We start from the raw sequence: 20,235 nt of genomic DNA, 5'->3' as shown, positions 1-20,235 counted from the left end.
TACAGGCATTTTTCTCCTAGTAAAATACTTCCTTAGTTTAGAATACCCTCTGCCATAGCTTCTTTCTGTAGACTCTGTGAAGTACTTCTTTTCTCTTACGTAATACGGTGACCAGAGTTCAGCACAGGAATTAAATTTTTAGAACTGTGCATTTCCATCTCATTTGTTCTCTGCAAGAATTCCTTTACTTTCAAGACAGGCAGAGATCTACCTGCATTTTTTTAGATTAGTCTTTACCCTGCCTAAGGCCACACTGCTACATTTTTTTCCATTGACAGTCATGTTGTACTTCATACAGATGTAGTCAGCTGCATCATTAATCATTTCAGTAATTTCCAGTCCAATCTTCAACACCTTGAGAGAACACCTGCCAGTCATATGCTGCTATTATTTATGAGACAGTTCTACTATCCTAGTTCTTTCCTCCTTAACGTACCACTTACAAAAATGGATCCACTTTAAGGTGTTTACTTACATAAACACTGTCAAATAAGCTTGATTTTTTTCATGCTCTTTTTCCAACTTTTCTATGACAGGTATACTCATTATAGACCTGTACTGTCTTCCTGATGTCTCAAGTCAGCACAAAAGTAAAGGGACTGTAAAATTATGATGCAGTTAATGTCTTTGCCTTTATTTAGAAACCCACTCTTCCAACCCCTTATACCAATTCCTGTGGAATGTTCCTACACACTACAAATACTCACACACCAGGGGAACACTGCTCCAAGAGTTACAGAATCAGATGTTTTAGAGTATGAAAATACATTGTTGGTATCAAGTATAATATACCGCAGTTTTTTGTTTAAAATTGGAGTATATTATACTTGCTTTCTTTGTTTAGAAAGTTCTGCAGACAAGCCAGAGCTATCTGATTTACAGGGTTGCTTCTCAAGGAACCAATTTTCCCCCCAAACCCTTTCATTTCGAAGCAGACTCTACTGAACCCCATCATAATTATCTGTAACGTTTTCATGGACTATTAAAGATCTAGTTGAAGACTAAAAACTGATGCAAAGACAACACCAAATAATGAAAGTGATAAATGGGAGTAGTGAATAATTAGAGAGCACTTACTGTAGCGGAGAGCTGTGGCCCGTTCAACTGTGCATGCAGGATGGCTTCATTGATGGAGTTCCGGATTCCCGTCAGTGCAATTTCCAGATCATGTGAGGCAGCCATTTCATTAGTCAGATATTCCAGCGTGGAGATATACTCCCTCCATTGTGCATCCAGTTCTGACACACTGGCCAAACAGCCCCTCATTACATTTAGACAATATCCGACGCAGGGTCTGATTAGCGTCAGGCCCTGGCAATGCGGGCAGTACTGCATCTTCACTAGAGCTTTGCTACATTCCTTCGTAAGAGCTGCATGTTCAGTAGTATTTATCACTTCAATGCCCAGACTGAGGGCCTGGCTGAGCATCCTGCTTGCCCAAAGAGATTTTGACAGCTCTGTAACCATGTTTTTAGAATAGCGTCCAAAAGGATTTATGTCTTGCCTCGTAAGCCGTAGACACTCTGTATAGTCCTCTGGTAAATCTGTAATTCCTGGGTTTATTAGCCGACTGTACACCAGAGGAAAGAGACTGTCAAAGAACCGTAATACTGCACTTTCCACTGTAGTCTCTGCACCCAGAATGTAGAGAGAGATGTCTGTAAAAAGTTCTTTAACAGGCTCTGCTGCTTCTTTTGCCATAGGTCTGTAAGCTGTCTCAAACAGGGAACTTGTGCGGTTTTCAGCAAAGCGAAGCAAAGACTCAAAGGCCTCTAAAAAAGGGCAGGGGAAAGAAAGAACTAAAGGTTAATAGCAAGCACCTGACATCTTAGTCACAGGACCAATATTGTCCTGAACAGGAACATCAATAGTTACATGAAATCTGCAATGTAAATACACTAATAGTTAATACAGCTTTCATCAGTAATATGATTAAAAAGACACCTAAATATTACATGCACATAATAAAGGCAACACATAATACACAAATATTTTCTTAAAAGAAGATGACTGTATTCTCAGTGGCTAGACCCTCCCGCAAACTCTAGAGGTCAAGGAAGGACTGCCACAGACTCCAGTGAGCACAGGCAGGGTCTAAGATGCCTTTTGCAACTGACACTGCATTTGGGCAGTTCCGCTAGATACGTATCCAAAACATCCCTCTACCTCCAAGCGACATCAGTTTCCAGTACACAGGGAGGACTGCAACATTTTCAGTGTTCCTATAGAACTCCAGAGAGGAATACATGAACAAAATTATTTATGTGATGCAAGTTCTGGAACAGTGAGACACAGGAGTAACTGGTAACAAGAGCTGTCTGTAATACGCCACTCACACTATCACTGCTGTGCTGGACTGAATAAATAACGATAAAATATCCATATCTAATAAAAGGGTGAAAATTCATATTCAAACTTCTTGTAAAGCTACAAGACCACTGCATATTGAAATTAAAGTCGGAGAATAACATCTCCTCAGCACACAGAAATGCTGATCCTCATTCATTAGCTGTACTTTTCAACCGTAACTGAAATGTTTTAATAACTTAATAGTGTATGAAAGCAGTATCTTGATAACATAGTAACAGCTTCAAGTTGTATTAGCTTTTCATCCCAGGTGATCTATTGTTATGAAATCCTGCATCAAGAATGGAAAAAGCATAAGGCATTCATGTCCTCCTACAATCAGTCTAGATTTCTAAAACACATACTTGTATGATTTGGAGAGCTGACATGCAGAGTAAATACAAGCTAGAAGGAAGGACTAGACAAAGCTGACACGCCAACAGCAACTTTAGATAAACTGCTGGACAGCAGCTCCATTGAGGTTGCAAGAGAGCTGAATACAAACACAAGTTGAAGCTTTTGTTTCACAGTGCTGTAAGCGGGTGGCTGAGAGGCGCTTCTGGCAAAGCGCAACTCAAGGATGAAGGAAAGATGCTGTGCGAATAAATGCTCTCCCCACTAACATCGTCTAGGTCTGGACACCAGCCAGTGGTTGGACAGGACTTGATATCGAGTCCTCTATGAACCAAAACAAAATTATAAAGTCAGGAAAACAGTATGTCCTTTAACTACACCACTTTTGAGTGGCCTTAAAAAAAAAAAAAAAAAAAAAAGGAGTGCCACAGGTAAAACATTTGAAATTGCAGAAGGCAAATATTATACACCCAAAACACTGATTGTGTGCTAGAAATCAGGGACAGGGGCAAGGAAGGGATCAGTTCTCAAGATTATTTTTAGTGACACAGAAGACAGTAATCCACACCATTCCCACTGCTTTGTTTGGAAGCTCTACAACAAAAAGACTCTGAAATAAATCATTCTTGCACTCCTCTGGATGGCGAGTAGTTCCAGTCAAGGCAGGAGACCTATCACACCATACCTCCTGAGGACTGGCCAGATAATGGGGTTTCAGTCTAATCCTACTCCACATTCATCTGAATATCACCATGCAATTCACTGCAACGTAACACAAACCAAAGTTGCTCAAAGATCAGCTCAGCAAAGGAGCGGATACAATACTGTAAGTCAAGATTAGCATACACTGGCAAAGTTTTGTAGAAAAGCCTGCTCAGCGCCTTCCTCTATTACATCTCCCTGGGCAACTAACTTGCTTATTATGATAAGCATTACAATCCCTTTACCACAAAGGGTGATTTAACTAGACAGATAATACAACATATCTCATTGTACATTAAGTCATCAGTATTTTACACACACACGCACACGCTGTATCCTTCTGCCAGAGAATCACTTCAGCATTCCCAGTGGTATTACAGCAACTCATACTCTGGAAGTGCTTACAAAATCCCAGAAATTAAGAACTCAGATACACTTCAGCTGAAAAAGAAGAAAGTTCATTCTCAGGCAGAGAAACACCCTGCTGAGTTTCAGACTGAAGCAGACTTCTACAGCTGAAAAAACTTTTGAATATTGGATTTATGATGGAAATATTGACACAATCTAAACTGTAGTGCAGTTAGCTGTGTGCTACTGCACTGTCAGAAGTTTTGTTTGCCACATCACCCCTATGTGTTCATTTTTATTTCTAGAGGAAACCTGAACACCATTTTTGTTTATCATACTAAAAAGGCAATGGAAATATTCAAAACATGAATAAAACAGTGTTTTAAGTTTCCTCCTTTGAGTACACTGTCTCTCTCTCTCTTGCAGATATTCAGCTCACCATTAGATTATGGGAGCAGGGACTGTCTCCTACAATGCCAACAGTCTTATGGTGTTGCTTTACCCTCCACACCCATAAGGCTGAACTGCAGCCGTATCCTCCTTATCTGAAGACTAAATGACATGCATTTACAAATCTGCAAGTATCCTTATTGTCCTGAGAAATAACTGCCCCAGTGAAAGATAAGAGCAAAACAGTCAATAACAAGGTACATCCCAAGAAAAGAGATTTCAGCAGCTTCCTGGGATACTAGGTTGTAGACTAGAAACCATGTAGCATTTTATTTTCAAACCTCTTAACTGTGAAAATCCTGCATTATTCTGAGACAAGTATGAAATCAAAATACTTAATAGTGTCATTTATTTTTCACTGTATAAGAGAAAAATTGTGATGGTATATATGTTCATTCCTCCTGCAAAAAGAGCCCTAACATCAAAAATATGGTACAAAAAAATATTTCTGCTGACTGCAGATGTGCTGCAAACACCCATAAGGCATCATTTGCTTCCTTATCACCGCTGGTCAGACACAAAAAATGACTCATACTTGCAGGCACTCTAGCAATGATGTTTGAGAAGGAAACACATAGGCCTTTTTTCCTTGTTAAGGCATTAAGCGATGTTTGAGACAATCAAATTACTGGATCAGCTGGACATTCTTAGACCTTTAATTAGAAATAACGGGGCTTCATGCAGTCGAACGATTTTGTAACAATGGACAGCTTACATTCTAGTTATACAGAGCAGGCAACCTCAGCATCTTGTTTTAAAAGTGATTAATTCTATGTTTTTAATGCACCTTGTATGGAGTTTCTAAATCCCAAGGAAGTTTTACCACTATCTGAAAAACTGTGTGCTCATCTGTGCAGTCAAATATAGCAAACTTCAGACATTTATGAACTTGCAGAAAGCTGAACTCTAAGCCTAAGCACACACTGGGAGAAACATTTGATCATCTTTCACAGCCTTTGGCTTCCACCCCGCCACCAGCAGCATACAATGTACTATAAATTGCAAATATATTGATTCTGAACAGAAATAAGACATAACCAAAATCACCCCAAATTTGATGGAGACTTTATATATTTTCTGCCTTCCTTTAGTATTGAAATAAATAGGAAAGTGGAAAACAAGGTTTGTTCTCATGTGCCTCGAAAGCCCCTTTTTGATTTAAGGCTACAGGTAAAGTAAAACAACAGCCAACTTTGGATTTTGAACTAACACATCAGTAACTATGTAAGTCAGGCAACACTACCTTCCGTGGGAATAATTTTGTTCAAACTGTTTATCATGTGCTCACAAAGCACTTGACACCACCACTGATGTGTCTGTGACAGTCAAACACAGCTGATCAAATACAGCTCACCTCTGGAAACTTCTCAGCTGAACTGCTGGTGTTTGAAAACTAGCTTCTGGGGACAAGCCCCATTATGACAAGATGCCACGCTGGTTTTGCTGCTCCACCGGCAGCACAGAGCCTTCCAGGCCAAGCAGCTAACCAGTTGGCATGCTGGGCTTCTAGCCTGGTTCCTAACATTCATATACACTGAAAATTATGTCATGCTTAGTCTAACACACACACACACAGAAGAACATTGCTTTGCACCTATAGCATCCATGCTTATTCATCATGAACATGGCACAGCTTGGTTTGAGTGATGGCTTCCTTCTGACAGAAATACATCTATTCCGACACAGAGGATGGTTTACTTATTTTAAACCAGCCAGCAGCTGCATTTCATATACCTAATATAATAAAAATTACAAAGGATTCCTGACTTATCTCACACCAGCTTTTGCACCAGTGTAACACTGCTGACTTCTTTAGTGGGTTTTAATCCCGATTTAAGCCCACTGTATGTCAGAAGAAGCTGCAGAATTTAAGTGTTTCTGCTGAAGAAATCTGCTACAGGTAGTGCTACAGGGAGAAACAGATTTAGTAGGCATGTATCAGTCTGCCCAGCACTGGTGTGCCAGCATTTTCCAAAGATTTCCTCTATTTTTTCACCACCTGGAGGTCTATCTGGGGAAAGAACGAGATATTTTAAGTAACAGTACAGACAAAGGAAACATTTCTAATACTGTAACTACAGCTTTGACTAGTTCCTCATGTCATGTAAACATTGCATTCAATGATTTACACTAACTCACTTCAGCAGGAACAGCTTCTTGTGTTTTTAAATTGCCATCATCTCTATTTTAGTGCAGTCAGGTGCAACAGCTCTTCAAGTTTGTGTCCAGGCCACCACCCCTTCTCCTTAGGACAAGAACCAAAGATGCAAAACTGCCACACATGAATTTCCCACTCTTTCTGCCACAAAAAATCTTTCTGGGTGTGTTCTGAGGAATTGTTTATTTTTTCAGGCTCGCAGACAAATGGCAACATAGCCTGAAGGAAAGACCTCAACAAAACAATCCGCTGAAGTGCACAGCGAGTCTGCATACACGTGGTAGCACAAAAGCTTGCATTCAGGATTGCCTTCATCTCATAAACCCCAGATTTCTTACAGTGCATGAAGCTCAGTAGATGCGGTCTCAGGAAATACACACAGACAGGAGTTTTCCAAGAAGATCTGGACTGACATATGATAGCCATACACAGAATAAGTTCATTTGCTTCCCTCTCTTATACCAGACCTTTACAAGCTTTTAAGATCCTTATTCTGTAAGCAACTATAGGGTTCAGATAGGGAGCATTAGGCGAGGACTAAGCAACTTCCAACTCGCTGGATTATGAATCAGTCCAAATCCACGTTCTTTTCTTTCCGCAGGTCCAACACAGGCATATTAGAATGGGAACTATTTTCCCAAAATAAAGTCAATCTAAGCACCAGACACCTCTGTGCACAGAGGACCATTTCTGTTGGGCAGTAGCTGAGGCTCAATAGAGTGGGCCGACTGTTTGAACCCCCATGTCTTCAAAAACCAAAGTTATAAAACTGACACAAAACACGATGCGCACATGTGAAAGGAACGTTACTGTCATTGCCATTGTGCTTCTGTGTGTGACTCAAAGCCAGCGCCTTCCCTGCAGAACTGACAAGGTAAGACCACCCTGCTAACGCAGCGGCTCTCCACTGCATTAATAATTCCTTACACTCTGCAATAATTGAATGCATGCTGAACTTAAATTTTAAAAATCCACCAGCTTCTTAAAAAAAAAAAAAAAAAAAAAAAGGAAAACATTATGTTATAAACATTACTGAAAAGATTTAACAATGCTCAAGCTGAAAGTAGAAGCAAACACTGAAACTATCTATACAGAAATAACATCTGTGTACATTTTAGATTTGAGTGTAATCATGGAAGAAGAATGATAAACTTAAGTAGCTACATTATTTGTTTGGTCTCTTAGGACCACACTAATATTTGGCTCCTTTCCCTTCAACATCTTGCATTTATTACAGAATTACAGGATGAATGAAAGCTACAGTTTGTTGAACAATAGCTTCCTTTTAATGCTTTCAAGTCCATTAAATCTTCTGCATCTTTATGGCTTGCCAAAATAAAGGACAACATATTCATATTTTGCAGCAGTAGAATTTAAGTATATACTATTTGCAATTTGATGCATAAAGAACAATGTACACCGCAGAAAATCATACCCAGATACACATCTACATGACACACACATGATAAAATTTAGAGTTCTACTTTTTTGAATGTGCAATGATCTTTAAACATATTTAAAAGAATAAGAACAAAGAGTGCTCAAAAATCATCATTAAACATGATGAACAGGTGGGGTTTCTTTTAGATCTTAAGATTACTTTAGAAAAGAATGTAAGTGCAAAGCAAATTGTGTCATGTTTGCAAAGACAGAACCTGCAATCCATTCATTCATTAAGCTGTTTTTGAAAACAATTTCTTATAACTTTCAGCTTCATTTCTATTTTGTGACATTTTGCTAGTAGCAAAGAATGTCAAGCACTGGAAGTTTCCTCCTTATTTATCCTGAATCGTTCTGCTGAATGTAGGGCCAAAGCTCTTTATTAATACCCTACTTTTTCATGTGTTTTACTGTTTTTAGAATGGCAGTCTTCCTACACATAAACACATAATGAATCTGACGAGAAATAAGATGTTAATAAACATATTGGCACTCTCGTGGAAATACTATGTCCACATTGTAGTTGACACTACACCAACACTTGCAGGAAATATTGCAAGCTTGCTCCAAAACATTTTGGGTCAGAGAAAAACCTGAAAGGTCTCAGAATCTGGGCCAAGTGAAAGCATCTCTTGCTTTCTGCTCACCTCCTGTAGCTTCATTTAACAAGGCAGAGTCCAAAACAGATTCAAAAGCAAGAAAGCAAAGTCAGTTTTGGAAAGAGGCAAAAGGGAAGTTTGAATTTGCTCACCTTGACAGCATACCCCTCCTGATCAGAAGCCAGCTTTCCATTACTGTGCATAGGGCAAGGTCTTTACTTAACAGTCTCTCCATGAGTTTGTCTACGTTGGTAACATCCAATAAATGTACTAGTGTTAGGTTAATGGTTGGAATGGATGATCTTAAAGGTCTTTCCCAACCTAAATGATTCTATGATTCTAAATATCCCATCATGTACCTGTTGATAGAAACTTCTGCCCAAGTTGAAAAAGTAAGAAGTCTGTGCCTCCTTCTCTGTCTGTACCTAACAGCTAAGGACAACCCCAGTTAACCAGACATCAATGGGTAGAATTTTTTACAAGCTACAGATATGATCCTTTAACCCTCTGCTCAGTTCCAAGTGTAATTTAAGACTGTTTTTAACTGAAGAAAACTTGTGAAAAGTTGCAAGGGCTTTAAAAAATTCTAGCAGCGAGACTTCCAGAGCATAAATCTACCTGTTTTTTCCTTAGCAATGTCTCCTATGCTGGGAGCTTGGACAGCAGTTTGCCACATGTAACACTGGACATGAGAAAGCCTGGTGCAATCTGAGTTTCAGAAGAGCAGACCCACTATTGTAGTTTGGTAATGTGGGCAAAGCTAAGAAGACACTTAGGAAAATCAATTTCCAAATGGTCTGTTAGAGACTGACTTCCCATAACAGCAATAGGAACCAACACCATTAAGTACCATCTGAAAACTTCTACCTTGGCATGAAAATTAGTCGTCTTTGTTGTTTTCATATGCACAAACCTATTCTTTCAGCCTTGGCACATAGGAAGCAACCAACCCTCAGACTGCTGCTCCAGCCAGCAAACCCACTGCCTTTTCTGAATCAAACAGTCCGACAGTACATGTATGTTTTCTTTTTCTTCTACTTTTTTTTTTTCAAATTAAACAGCTTCCTTACTATACATTCTTGTACAGGCAGAAGGGGAGGAAATATGCAGCTCACATTTTGGTGAGATTGATGAACAGTGAAACCATTAACTTTGGGTTATTTTGGCAAGTATTTGATTCTGGAAGCATCAGTAATAGAAGTAACATCACCAAGTTTAAAACAGGCTCACTGCTTCATAGGCTGGTGATGCAAAGGGAAAAAAGTCAGTAGACACACAAGCCCAGGAGATACCTTAATAACAACAGAATGGTCCAGTGATAAATAGCAATCTTTTGTTCTGCTCTGGTCATTTTGCCATGAAATCAAATAATGACTCCTGTAGACTGTGTGCTGGGGAATATGTCCAAATTGCTGAAAGTAGTAACCACAACACGCACATTTTTCAGATTTAGTGGCCTTGGCTTTATCATTAACAAAACAACAATGTATAACAAAGTTGCAACCAGCTGCAAAAGTATTTATCAAAGACAGACTAGAGAAAGCTCTGCAGTCTGCTGTACCAAACCATATCTGCCCTTTTAAAGAAAACACTATATGGAAGAGTTTATAGAAAGTAACTAACTTGTTACGCTTCACAAAATCAGTTACAGTTTGCTAACTTGATTTTGAGCTGCTCACTATTTATTTCACCTTCAAACTTTTTGTGAATACCACGAATGAGCTAGTAATTAAATTTAGCTGTTTATTCTTTCTGTATACTGCATTTCAGTACAGTTGTACCTTATTTTATACACTGTAATTATAGGCTGCAATTACTTACTCCTTTTTAAAGTGAGCAGTCTCAAGTAAAACTAGATCAGTTGACCAGCAGAAAGCTGGAGACCAGATGTGGTATTAACCTTTTATGACACCAGCGGGCTTCCGCTGGCAGATAAAAAAAGCAAGTAGTTCTTTGGGAATATTTGTGCAGTAGAAGGCTGATGGACATCTAGCACCACCGTGGTAAGATGATCTAGAAGACCAATAAAAGCCCCGAGGACTATGGCTAGACTTTTTGTAAAGCCGTGGCTATCAGTATTATTCTCCTTCCATCAAAACAGAATTCCAAATGATGATTCATATAATTCATATCTGCCAAGTTCAAACCTGTCAGCTATTACTTAATAATACAAATTCACAGTTTTAACAGGAGTTGGGCCAAAATAACTGAAGAATGAACTACGGCTGTGCTTCAACAACATTAGTGATGCCTTTAATTTGCTTTCCAAGAACAATGAATTTATAAAAACAGTTGTCTCAGTCTACAAGGGAAAAAAACCACAAGCAGTTATATATCTGTAGGTAGCTAGGTTCTTCACATAACTATAACTATCTTTGAAGTTCTTAGGTTTAACAGCCATCAGACTGGGAGCAGAAATTATGTTGTCTGATATATTTGATCAATCACTAACATAGACTGTGACGACTGGAAGCCACAGGTACAGCAAGTAGCACACAATTCCCAAGATGGATTACTTGTAAAATAGCTTTGAGTGACAAGTCTGTAACCATCAACATTTCTTTCAAGATAGATCCACAGAAACAGTCTACATTGCTTAAATTAGGTCTAACTATTCTAATGAACAAAGTTTTTGCCACATAAAAAAGCACCTGCTTTTATTTTTTCAGGCTAAAACCCTGTACACAGTTGCAAAGATTTATAGTGAACTGAAGTCCCATTTTTTCCTTAGAAAATTTAAAAAAAAAAAAAATCCAGTAAAAGTGGAAGAACAATGGCTTGAACAATATTCTCTCAAAAATCAACCCTGAATCATCACTTTATGTGATGAGATAAACCCCTGGTATCTTTTCAAGTAAAGTTCTTGCTGGGGGCAGCGGGGGGGTTTGACGTATTTGAGTATTGTTGTAAAAACATAGTCAGACCCAAAAGGTGTGTTGGCCCAGCAATCCAAGACTTGCATGGTGTTAGACAGGATTTATACTTGGCTCTAAGAAGTGGATTGCCCTTAGTTTGTCTTCTTCAGAAGAGATACTTGGTACATATGGCTGCAATTCCTTTGAATGAGCAGAACCTCAGTGACAAAATCTTGCATGCTTTTTATACCAATTTTCAATACACAACAGTTTGGTTATTAAACCGTAACTGTACACTTCTCAAAACTCACATGCTTGTTACCAAAATACACAATGAAAGATGGAGCCCAAGGTGCTTTTAAGGCATGCCTACATCTGAGGCTAGCCAGGAAGGTAACTGTTCCTGGTGACTATACATGTTAAGCACTGACACACAAAAGTGCTACTAACATTGGGAGATGGTGCAAAAAAAATTACCTCATTCTTTCTGGGGTTCCATAGCAATTACTTTCCCACGTGCATAAGCAGTTTTTCAATGCTGTGAATCATGGAACTATGCATGCTAGCATGGGGCTAGTTTCTAAGTGAAGAGAATACCCTTACTGTAATCTCTAGGATTAAGGCTTTCAGGTAATCTCTTCCCACAGCCCGCCAGACAGAATAAAAGGGTGTCACTTTTCTTTGGATTCCCCAGACTGCTTTTATCACAAGTACTTTTGGAATGAGATACTTAGCACATATAGTGTAATTTCCAGAACTAAACAGACTTGTAGAAGAGTCTCTGCACATTCACGACTGCAGTATGGGCCGGCTTGAGAGCCTGAGGCAATGTGTCATGTATCATAGCACTCTGAATGTTCTGGGCCTATACAGAGTAAAAAAAAAAACAGTCTTAACTGTAATCTATGCCTACGTAAGGGTGAGGACAACATTTAAATGACAACACATGTAGGACATATACACACAAGTATTCAGGATCAAGCAAGTCATAGTAACCGTGGATTACTGCCATATGAAAACCAGAAAGTCCAAAACGCAACTAGGTGGGGACACAGCTAATGTACAAGTAAAATGTGGATATGTAAAGATATTGCTGGTTTATACTGCTTGAGGAGAGGGACTATCAAAAAAATATTAGGAAAAAAATGGCCAACAATTGCTTCTGCAGCCTTCCTGCAAATGAAAACCATTGAGAAAGTAAAAACTGTGCTGACTACACACAGTGCCAGGTACTAATACCAGAGAGGAACACATGCCATCATTAGACAAAGAGAGGGCATTTATGTTGGTGGTCTGTTGGAGCTCAAACGCACTGCACATTTGACACAATCGGGCTTGGAGAGCAAGCAAGTGGGGCTTGCCAAAGCCACTACAGACTTCTCTCTGTTGCTTGACTTACACAGTGGCACTGACGATGCTCCATGAGACACTGAGCACTGGGATGTTACCTATGGAGAAGTATAAAATATAAAACATATCTTTAAAATAGAGATGTGACTGGGGTACTGAGTACACTCTAAAACTTGTCTCTGGTACATTGCTGCACTGCATGTTCATGGCAGGGACAGACTTCAAAGTTGCTAGTAACCTTGGATCACAGAAGAAATTGAGGTATTTTATTTGTGAATCTCTGGTGTATTAAATACTATCAAGAAAGGAAAGTACAAAAGAGTTTTAATGACTTGCATTACTTAAGAACAACCAAAAATCTCTCTTCTGAGTCAAGCAAGAGAAAACAGGAAGATGTAAAAGTCTTCATTCTTCTAGCAGTCTTTTCATTAACAGAAAAGCAACTAGACAGGAGTCTCTAGAGAGGATTTTCTCAGCCCTCTGATTAAGGAGTTCAACTGGCAGTAGGAAAACTAATATGTTTGTTTCAGAAGGTCATGAACTATTTCATGATTTCCAGCTGAATTAGTTAGGTGGTCCATTATGACCTGCTTCTAAAAATCTAAGAGAAAAGTAGCTACAAGAGACAGAATTAGCTTAACAAAGATGAAGGGGGGGGGGGGGGGGGGAAGGTTGGTTGTTTTTCATGTTTGTTTCTTCTTGTTTAGGTAGTAACGTAGAAATACAAGAAAATATGTCGTCGGAGTCCCATTAAAGAGCTAAGGTCACAAATAAGACTTTAAAAATCCTCCTGGTTTTAAATCTAGATTAAATCTGTATTTATCAACAACTTTAAAACAAAGAAAACAGTCTTTACGTAGAGAACAGCAATAATGCAACCCTGTGTGTTCAACAATGAACACTCTCTAACCCAGAACTGCCAGCTGGCTCAAGAACTGTGCTCCATGTGCCCACACGTCGAGCTTCCAGCCCCTCAGCTGCAAGAGGGAAAAGGATCATTACTCACCAGGGCAGTCAGACACTGAATGGCAGTCTTCACAATCACTGTGTACTCCTAATTTGTTCAAAAGCACGGGCCACAAAACCTTTCAGCTGTTTCTTCTGATTCTGGATTGGGTAACACCAACTTCATTTCCCAGTACTGTAAATCTAGTAACTTTACCCACCCTTCTTTCTCAGGCTAGTCTACGTAGGGAAGCCTCTGCAAAATAAACTAAGGAAACCATGAAAGTCCAATAGCTAAGTCTTGGTGCAGAGACAGTCTTTCATACACAAGTAATCTTCTGCAAACAGTTTAATCCAGTGGCTTTTGTGTTTTTCAGATTGTGGACAACTCCTATCCACCAAAACTAGTGACATGCAAGCATGTAGTATCCTGACCCGAATTTCAGCTGCAAACACTCTTTGGTACTTTTAGGCCACTAAACGGTTCATGTATGGTCCACAGGGTGAGAGCCATCAGGCTCTTCCATAGGGCACCAAAAAGCATATAGTCATCTAGATTAAAGGCAAAGGTATTGGTCTTGGATAAAAGATACAGGCAAGTAATGCTTAAAAACCAAAAACCTTTCCTGCAACATCTATTTTTGGCTGTCTCCTCTTGTTGATTAATTTGCAAACATTTGCTATCATAAGGTAATAGAAAGGACATGTTTGCTTGAAGAAACTGACCTTGTTCACCGACTTTCTTTACAGTCAGAACAAAGAATTTCACTAGGCTATGGGAGAAACACAGTGGAAAAGACTTCAGTGACTGATTTCAACAGACACTGAATCCAAATCACTATAAATCTAGGAAAATATTCTGGGTATTGCATTTTAAAATTTCACATGCTTACAAAACCTCTCTCAATGGAAAAATTAGAGGTGAATCAATAAAAATAGATGTAGATATATGTTCTATAAAATAGAACACATTTTTCTTTATGGTGAAGAACTTCTCGATTTATCCTCCAAATTCGGGTCAGCAATGGCAGAAGTACAGATGTTGGTGATTTGATAGCTAACCAGATGTTTGTGGGGAAATAGCTCCAGTTATTCCTAAGGGAAAGCACATAAAGTCTGTTAGCACTAATAAATCAACACACCTATTTTTCTCCTGAAATTCCTTCCTTAAAAAAGAAAATACATGAAGGTAATTTTTTGCAATCACATTGACTACAGAGATTTTACAATTTTTTCCACTGAAGACCAAAGGCCAAACCAATGAAACTTATGTGCAGAAAATTGTGCAGTCCTTGATAAAAATAAAGTCACCATGACACCGTATTTCAATGTTGTCACACATATCCAGACACCTTCCGAGATGAGTAGGGCTTCACAAGATCACAGAATTTGCTTAAATTCAAGAAATTGCACAGTTGCAACCCTGTGCTTGCTTACTCATTCCCTAAGTCTATTGGTGGTCAGATCACAATTCAGTACATCATTTTTTTGCATGAGTAACAGCAGCAGAGGAATTTTGTAAGAGAGAACAAGTCTGAAGAATTCATAGACCTGCTTTGTTCATCTCAAGTTCCCCCAGATAAAGCTTTATGGCTTGGATCTAAGTGAGCTGACTCAGTTTCAGTTAAGAAACTCCCATGAATAGTCCTGAACTTTGAATATCTGGGGACTTCCAAGGCTGTTAAAAGTGAGCAACCGTTTCCCCTCTGGGCTTGCTGACCTTCAAGGACTGCTACAAAAAGTCTATTTGTGATTTTGATTGATGGGGTATCTTAGAGTTGATGTTCACTTCTGTAACAGGGGCTTCTTGAGATAGCTCACCAAAGAGAACAAGATGCCATGTCAAGTCCCCACTTCAGGAAGTTGCTCATGTGCCCTCATTTACAAAATGTGACAGACATGCATTACATGCACTAAAAGGATCATTCTCTGAACTCAGAGCATTTCCCCTCTCGTCAGGACCTGCTTATTCCTATATGAAAAAAGTGCATGCAACTGATTTTGTCCATTTTTCTGGGCCTCCTTTTTCCCTATTATGTCAGAACTCTTGGAAAATGCTTTGTAAAACCCTTGCAGATCTTTTTTTCGCTTCTTTTCAGTGTCTTCCCACAAGAAGGAGCAGTCCTCTCAGTTTTTACGCCTGAAACTCATGTTTTCAACTTGGGCCCTGATTCACGAAGGTATTTAAGCATAAGCTCTACCTGCTGAGGACCACGGATGCTCTCAGTTATCTCACTGAGTGCAGGTCCAGAGATAAGGCATTATAGTTTTCTGCTTTCTCATGTTGTATTATTGAAGTCATTGCTGTATTGCTTCCTCTATTGCTTACGGGTATTTGGTACATTACAATGTATACTTCAGTTGTTTTGGTTAAACATGGGTCATTAGTGATGGAAACGCAACTATAGAAAAACTATACTTTGAATTGAGGGTCAAAGTATCTATCACATACATCTGTCATACAGAAGTTTTAATATGCAATTGTTAAAATCTCTCATATATATGCAGCTTTTATAGTTCTGTTTAAAGTTTTGCAATCTTTTACTCAACAACTTAATGAAAAATAAGAGTTGCAGATAAATCAATCTGATAATGAAAGCAAATTAGTCATTATGCTACAGCAGACTTCCAACATGAATTAGTGAACTGAGATTGATTGCAGCAATATAATACAGACTTTAATTACAATTCAGAGCTTCCCTTTCTAGGTAGCTTTAGAGGGATCTTAGCAAACAAGTATTCAGAACTAAAGGACCAAAACTGCTATCTACATAAATGGTATTGTAAGCCTTAACAAGCCTCGATTAAGCCAGTAGCATCTTTTAGAAAAGAGGGAGTCTCATGAATGCAAGCAGCATTGCAGAACAGTACAATGAATCAGAAAAGTGAAAATATTCGTAAATTAAGAGGTTGACAGGTTAAAAGAGGTTGATATGTAAAGCTCAACATACACTACAGGAAACACTGGACACATCTAAGAGAAATACTTGGCTTCTATCACATGCTCATTGTGAGTGACCTGTCTAATATTACTAAGTGCCTTAGTTTACAAAAAACTTTGGGGAGCTGTCTAAACTGGAAAAGAACTGGAACACATTTGAGACACAAGCATCCCTGCTGCAGAGGGACCAGTCGACAACAGATAACTTCCGCAGCTGTAAGCTGCAGCTATAAATTGCATTTTACTTTGCCATCTAGTACCCCTGTGCAACTGTTTCCATACTTCCAAATACACTCACGGAGTATATCTTCTGGCCAACTTGCTTTCTTCGGTCAGAAAATTACCCAGGCATGAAGTCCAAAATTTCACTTCAAAGCTCTGACAGGAACCCTAGCTCATACACATCTTTGATATAAAAAGAGCACAGTGAAACTATTTCAAATATGCAGCCATTCCCTTTACTATAGCACAGTCTTGGCTTTTCAACAGTGCATTGTTTTAACACACTGAAGTCCATCAGTTACTCTTATTCTCTCATAAGACAAAAAGTTTAATTCTCAACAGTAAGTACACAGAGCCCCACAGTATGGGCAACTTTCTCTTCTATCCTACAAACTCAGGCAACTTTAATCACTCAGTTCTGTCCTAACTTCGTATAATTTATATTATATTAAAAACACTGAACATATGGGGAGCAAACAGATGCTTAATTAAAAGACAAAGTCTGTGAAGAATTTATCTTTCTAAAATGCTTATCTCCATTTCAAGGTCACATGGAATCAATAAAAATAAATCAATTTTTGTACCATACTCACTCAGGTATTGCATTTTTAGCCCAGTCAAATCCAAAAAAGTAAACATTAAGTTTTTAAAAAACGGGGTGGAGGAGAGATCACCAATGTGAAATATTCTGACAGCAATTTTGTTGGTTTTGTTTCAGGAGAAATTACAAGATTCAGCCATTTTCATAGAATCATAGAATCATTTAGGTTGGAAAAGACCTTTAAGATCATCCAGTCCAACCATTAACCTAACACTACCAAGTCCACCACTAAACCAATTAAGGGTAAAGTAATAATTTAAATTCATGTTTCCTGGCTTGGTGGCTGGCTTATTTTTTAATGAAAGTAAAACTAGAATAGAATCATTAAGATTGGAAAGGACCTTTAAGATCATCAGTCCAATTGTCAACCCAACACCATTCATGATCAAGTAAATTCTCCACTTCTTTTTCTGGATCTTTAAATTCAATTTGATAGACACCTGACACTCAAACTCCCAGAGTTTAAGTTCTACTCTCTGAAGGCCCCAGAACTGATTGCTTATTTTAAAAAAGACCCTTTGGCATGAAACTCTATCTGTATAACCCCTTAATGAGATCAATCCCTTCAGAAGCACTGAAAGAAACAAAAGAAAGGAACAACTACCCAACCGAAGAATGAAGTTATTGGTAGACTGAAAATGAGAGAGTAACAGATAAAGCATAAGAAATTCTGGGCTCTGAAGAATACATTTGTTGCATTTTAGACCCAGTTCAAAAAAACCATTTTGGCATACACAAAATTTATCCTATTTCTGCAATACAGTTCTTAATTCACAAAAACCCCATAGGACTTCAGTGCACACTTAAGTTTTCTGCCAAGAAAGCAGATTTGTGAAACAGGGCCTTAAACTTCACAAAATCATTTGAATTCTATAAGGCCATTTCAATTCCTCTGACAGATCTCTTGCCTTCCTGTTCCACAAATGTCAGATTGTTGAAGAGTTTTCTCTTGTCTTTCAGATCAATCTTGTATAATGACACTCTTCATAAGATTACGGGGGGAAAAAAAAAAATGTTGACTTGATTAATCTATTCTGGGAAAGGTTATAAACCAGGTCCTTGCAAGTAGAATAGAATATTTCAGTTGGAAGGGACCTACAACAATCATCTCGTCCAACTGCCTGACCAATTCCAGGCTGACCAAGTTAAAGCATGTTGTTAAGGGCGTTGTCCAAATGCCTCTTGAACACTGACAGGCTTGGGTTATCAACCACCTCTCTAGGAAGCCAGTTCCAGTGTTTGACCACACTCTTGGTAAAGAAATGGTTCCTAATGTCCAGTCTAAACCTCCCCCGGCACAGCCTTGAACCAATACTCTGCCTTTACCAAAAAGTTTCCAATCTTATGGAAACATCATGCCCTAACACTTTTTTTGCTTACTCCATTTCACCATCTGCAACAGCATTCCCTGGCCTGCCTGTGCCACTTCACTCAATGCTTGGATGTCATCTAAGTTTTAGGACATCATGATCACTGCATTCAAGTTTGCCACATTTTACCACTTAACGCAAAGACATTATTTGTAACTGCTTGCAAATTCCCTTATAAATTCCTGTTCAACACCTTTCTACTGGAAGACCTACTACACATCTGTCACAGCTTAGCCCCAGTCAGCAATTAAGCAACACAGCTGCTTGCTCACCCACCGCCCGGTGGGATGGGGGAGAGAAACTGAAGAGCAAGAGTAAGAAAACTCATGGGTTTAGATAAGAACAGTTTAATAATTGAAATAAAATAAATTGTAAGGAAAAGGAAAACAGAGAGAGAGAGAGAAACAAAACCCAGGAAAAACAAGTGATGCAATTGCTCACTGCCCGCTGACCGACACCCAGACAGTCCCCAAGCAGCGGTCACTCCCCCCAGCCGACTTCCCCCAGTTTATATACTGAGCATGGCACCACCCCTTTGGCTAGTTTGGATCAGCTCTCTTGTCTGTGCCCCCTCCCAGCTTCTTGTGCACCTGGCCGAGCACAGGAAGCTGAAAAGTCCTTGACTAGTGTAAGCAACTAAAACATCAGTGTGTTCTCAACATTATTCTCGTGCTGAATCCAAACCACAGCACTATGCCAACTACTAGGAAGAAAATGAACCCTATCACAGCCAAAACCAGGACAACATCTCATCTAACACCACCACCTATTGCTGGTTCTGGGCAGTGTTACAGGTGGAAGCAGGGTCCATAGTCTAATCCTGCCAACCAACTAAAAGAGCTGTTACAACTTAGATGTCTCTGGGATAGCATTATTCCTAGCAACATGCCTCACCTGGAACAAAGATTAAAGGAGGGCAGATGTTACTGAAGCAAGTAAGGAAGAATTCTAAGGAAGTTTATTCAAGCCAGAAAAGTAAATTACTTTAAAAATCCTAATCAGGCTCCATTCCTACCCTTACTTTCCCCAGTGCTGCCCTGGCCACATGGCTCCTGCAGGAGGCCAGAGAAGGGAGCTCTGCCCTGAGCAGGAGGCATCTGTTCTAAGCACCTCCCTTTTTGGTTTCTTAACCCTCACACAACAGAAACACAGGTTTCATTATCAGACAAGTTCAGAACAGATCCCCTGCTACGTAAAGCTTTTAAACATAAGTGTTTAGAGAGACAGATATGCAACACTTGGAAAAACTTCCGCATCCTAATGGAGGGAAGCTCTGTAAGAACCAAGAGCTTCCCAATTCAAAAGACTGTCAAAGCATCCCTGAAATGGAGATTAATTGATGCTGAAAAGCCTGCACTGTAATTTAGTGAGGCACAGCTAGAGAGAACACACCAAATAGTAATTTAGCAAAGACTAACAGAGCAAGAGACACAAGCCATTAAAATGAAGGTGGCATCCGGTGAAGGGGTTTCCAAATTTATAGAGGATATAACCTTGAGGACCGGTTTTCAATCTTCTCTTCAGGTACCAGGTGTAGGAGATTTGCTACTTGGG

The 20,235-nt window shown here is 39.2% G+C and overlaps 1 protein-coding gene across 1 annotated transcript in view; it reads right to left on the bottom strand.

Annotated features, from left to right (window-relative positions):
• LOC104025469 (glypican-5) overlaps positions 1-20,235 on the bottom strand; it is a 416,865-nt gene that overhangs the window by 320,215 nt on the left and 76,415 nt on the right. Inside the window, exon 3 of the mRNA XM_075716973.1 lies at positions 1,078-1,772. Within this exon, the coding sequence (XP_075573088.1) occupies positions 1,078-1,772 (695 nt within the window). The remainder of the gene's footprint in view (positions 1-1,077; positions 1,773-20,235) is intronic.

This window comes from Pelecanus crispus, chromosome 9, assembly GCF_030463565.1.
Source record: "Pelecanus crispus isolate bPelCri1 chromosome 9, bPelCri1.pri, whole genome shotgun sequence".
NCBI classification, from domain to species: Eukaryota; Metazoa; Chordata; class Aves; order Pelecaniformes; family Pelecanidae; genus Pelecanus; species Pelecanus crispus.
Note: the sequence above shows the minus strand (reverse complement) of the source record. Positions and strands in the feature narration are given on the sequence as shown.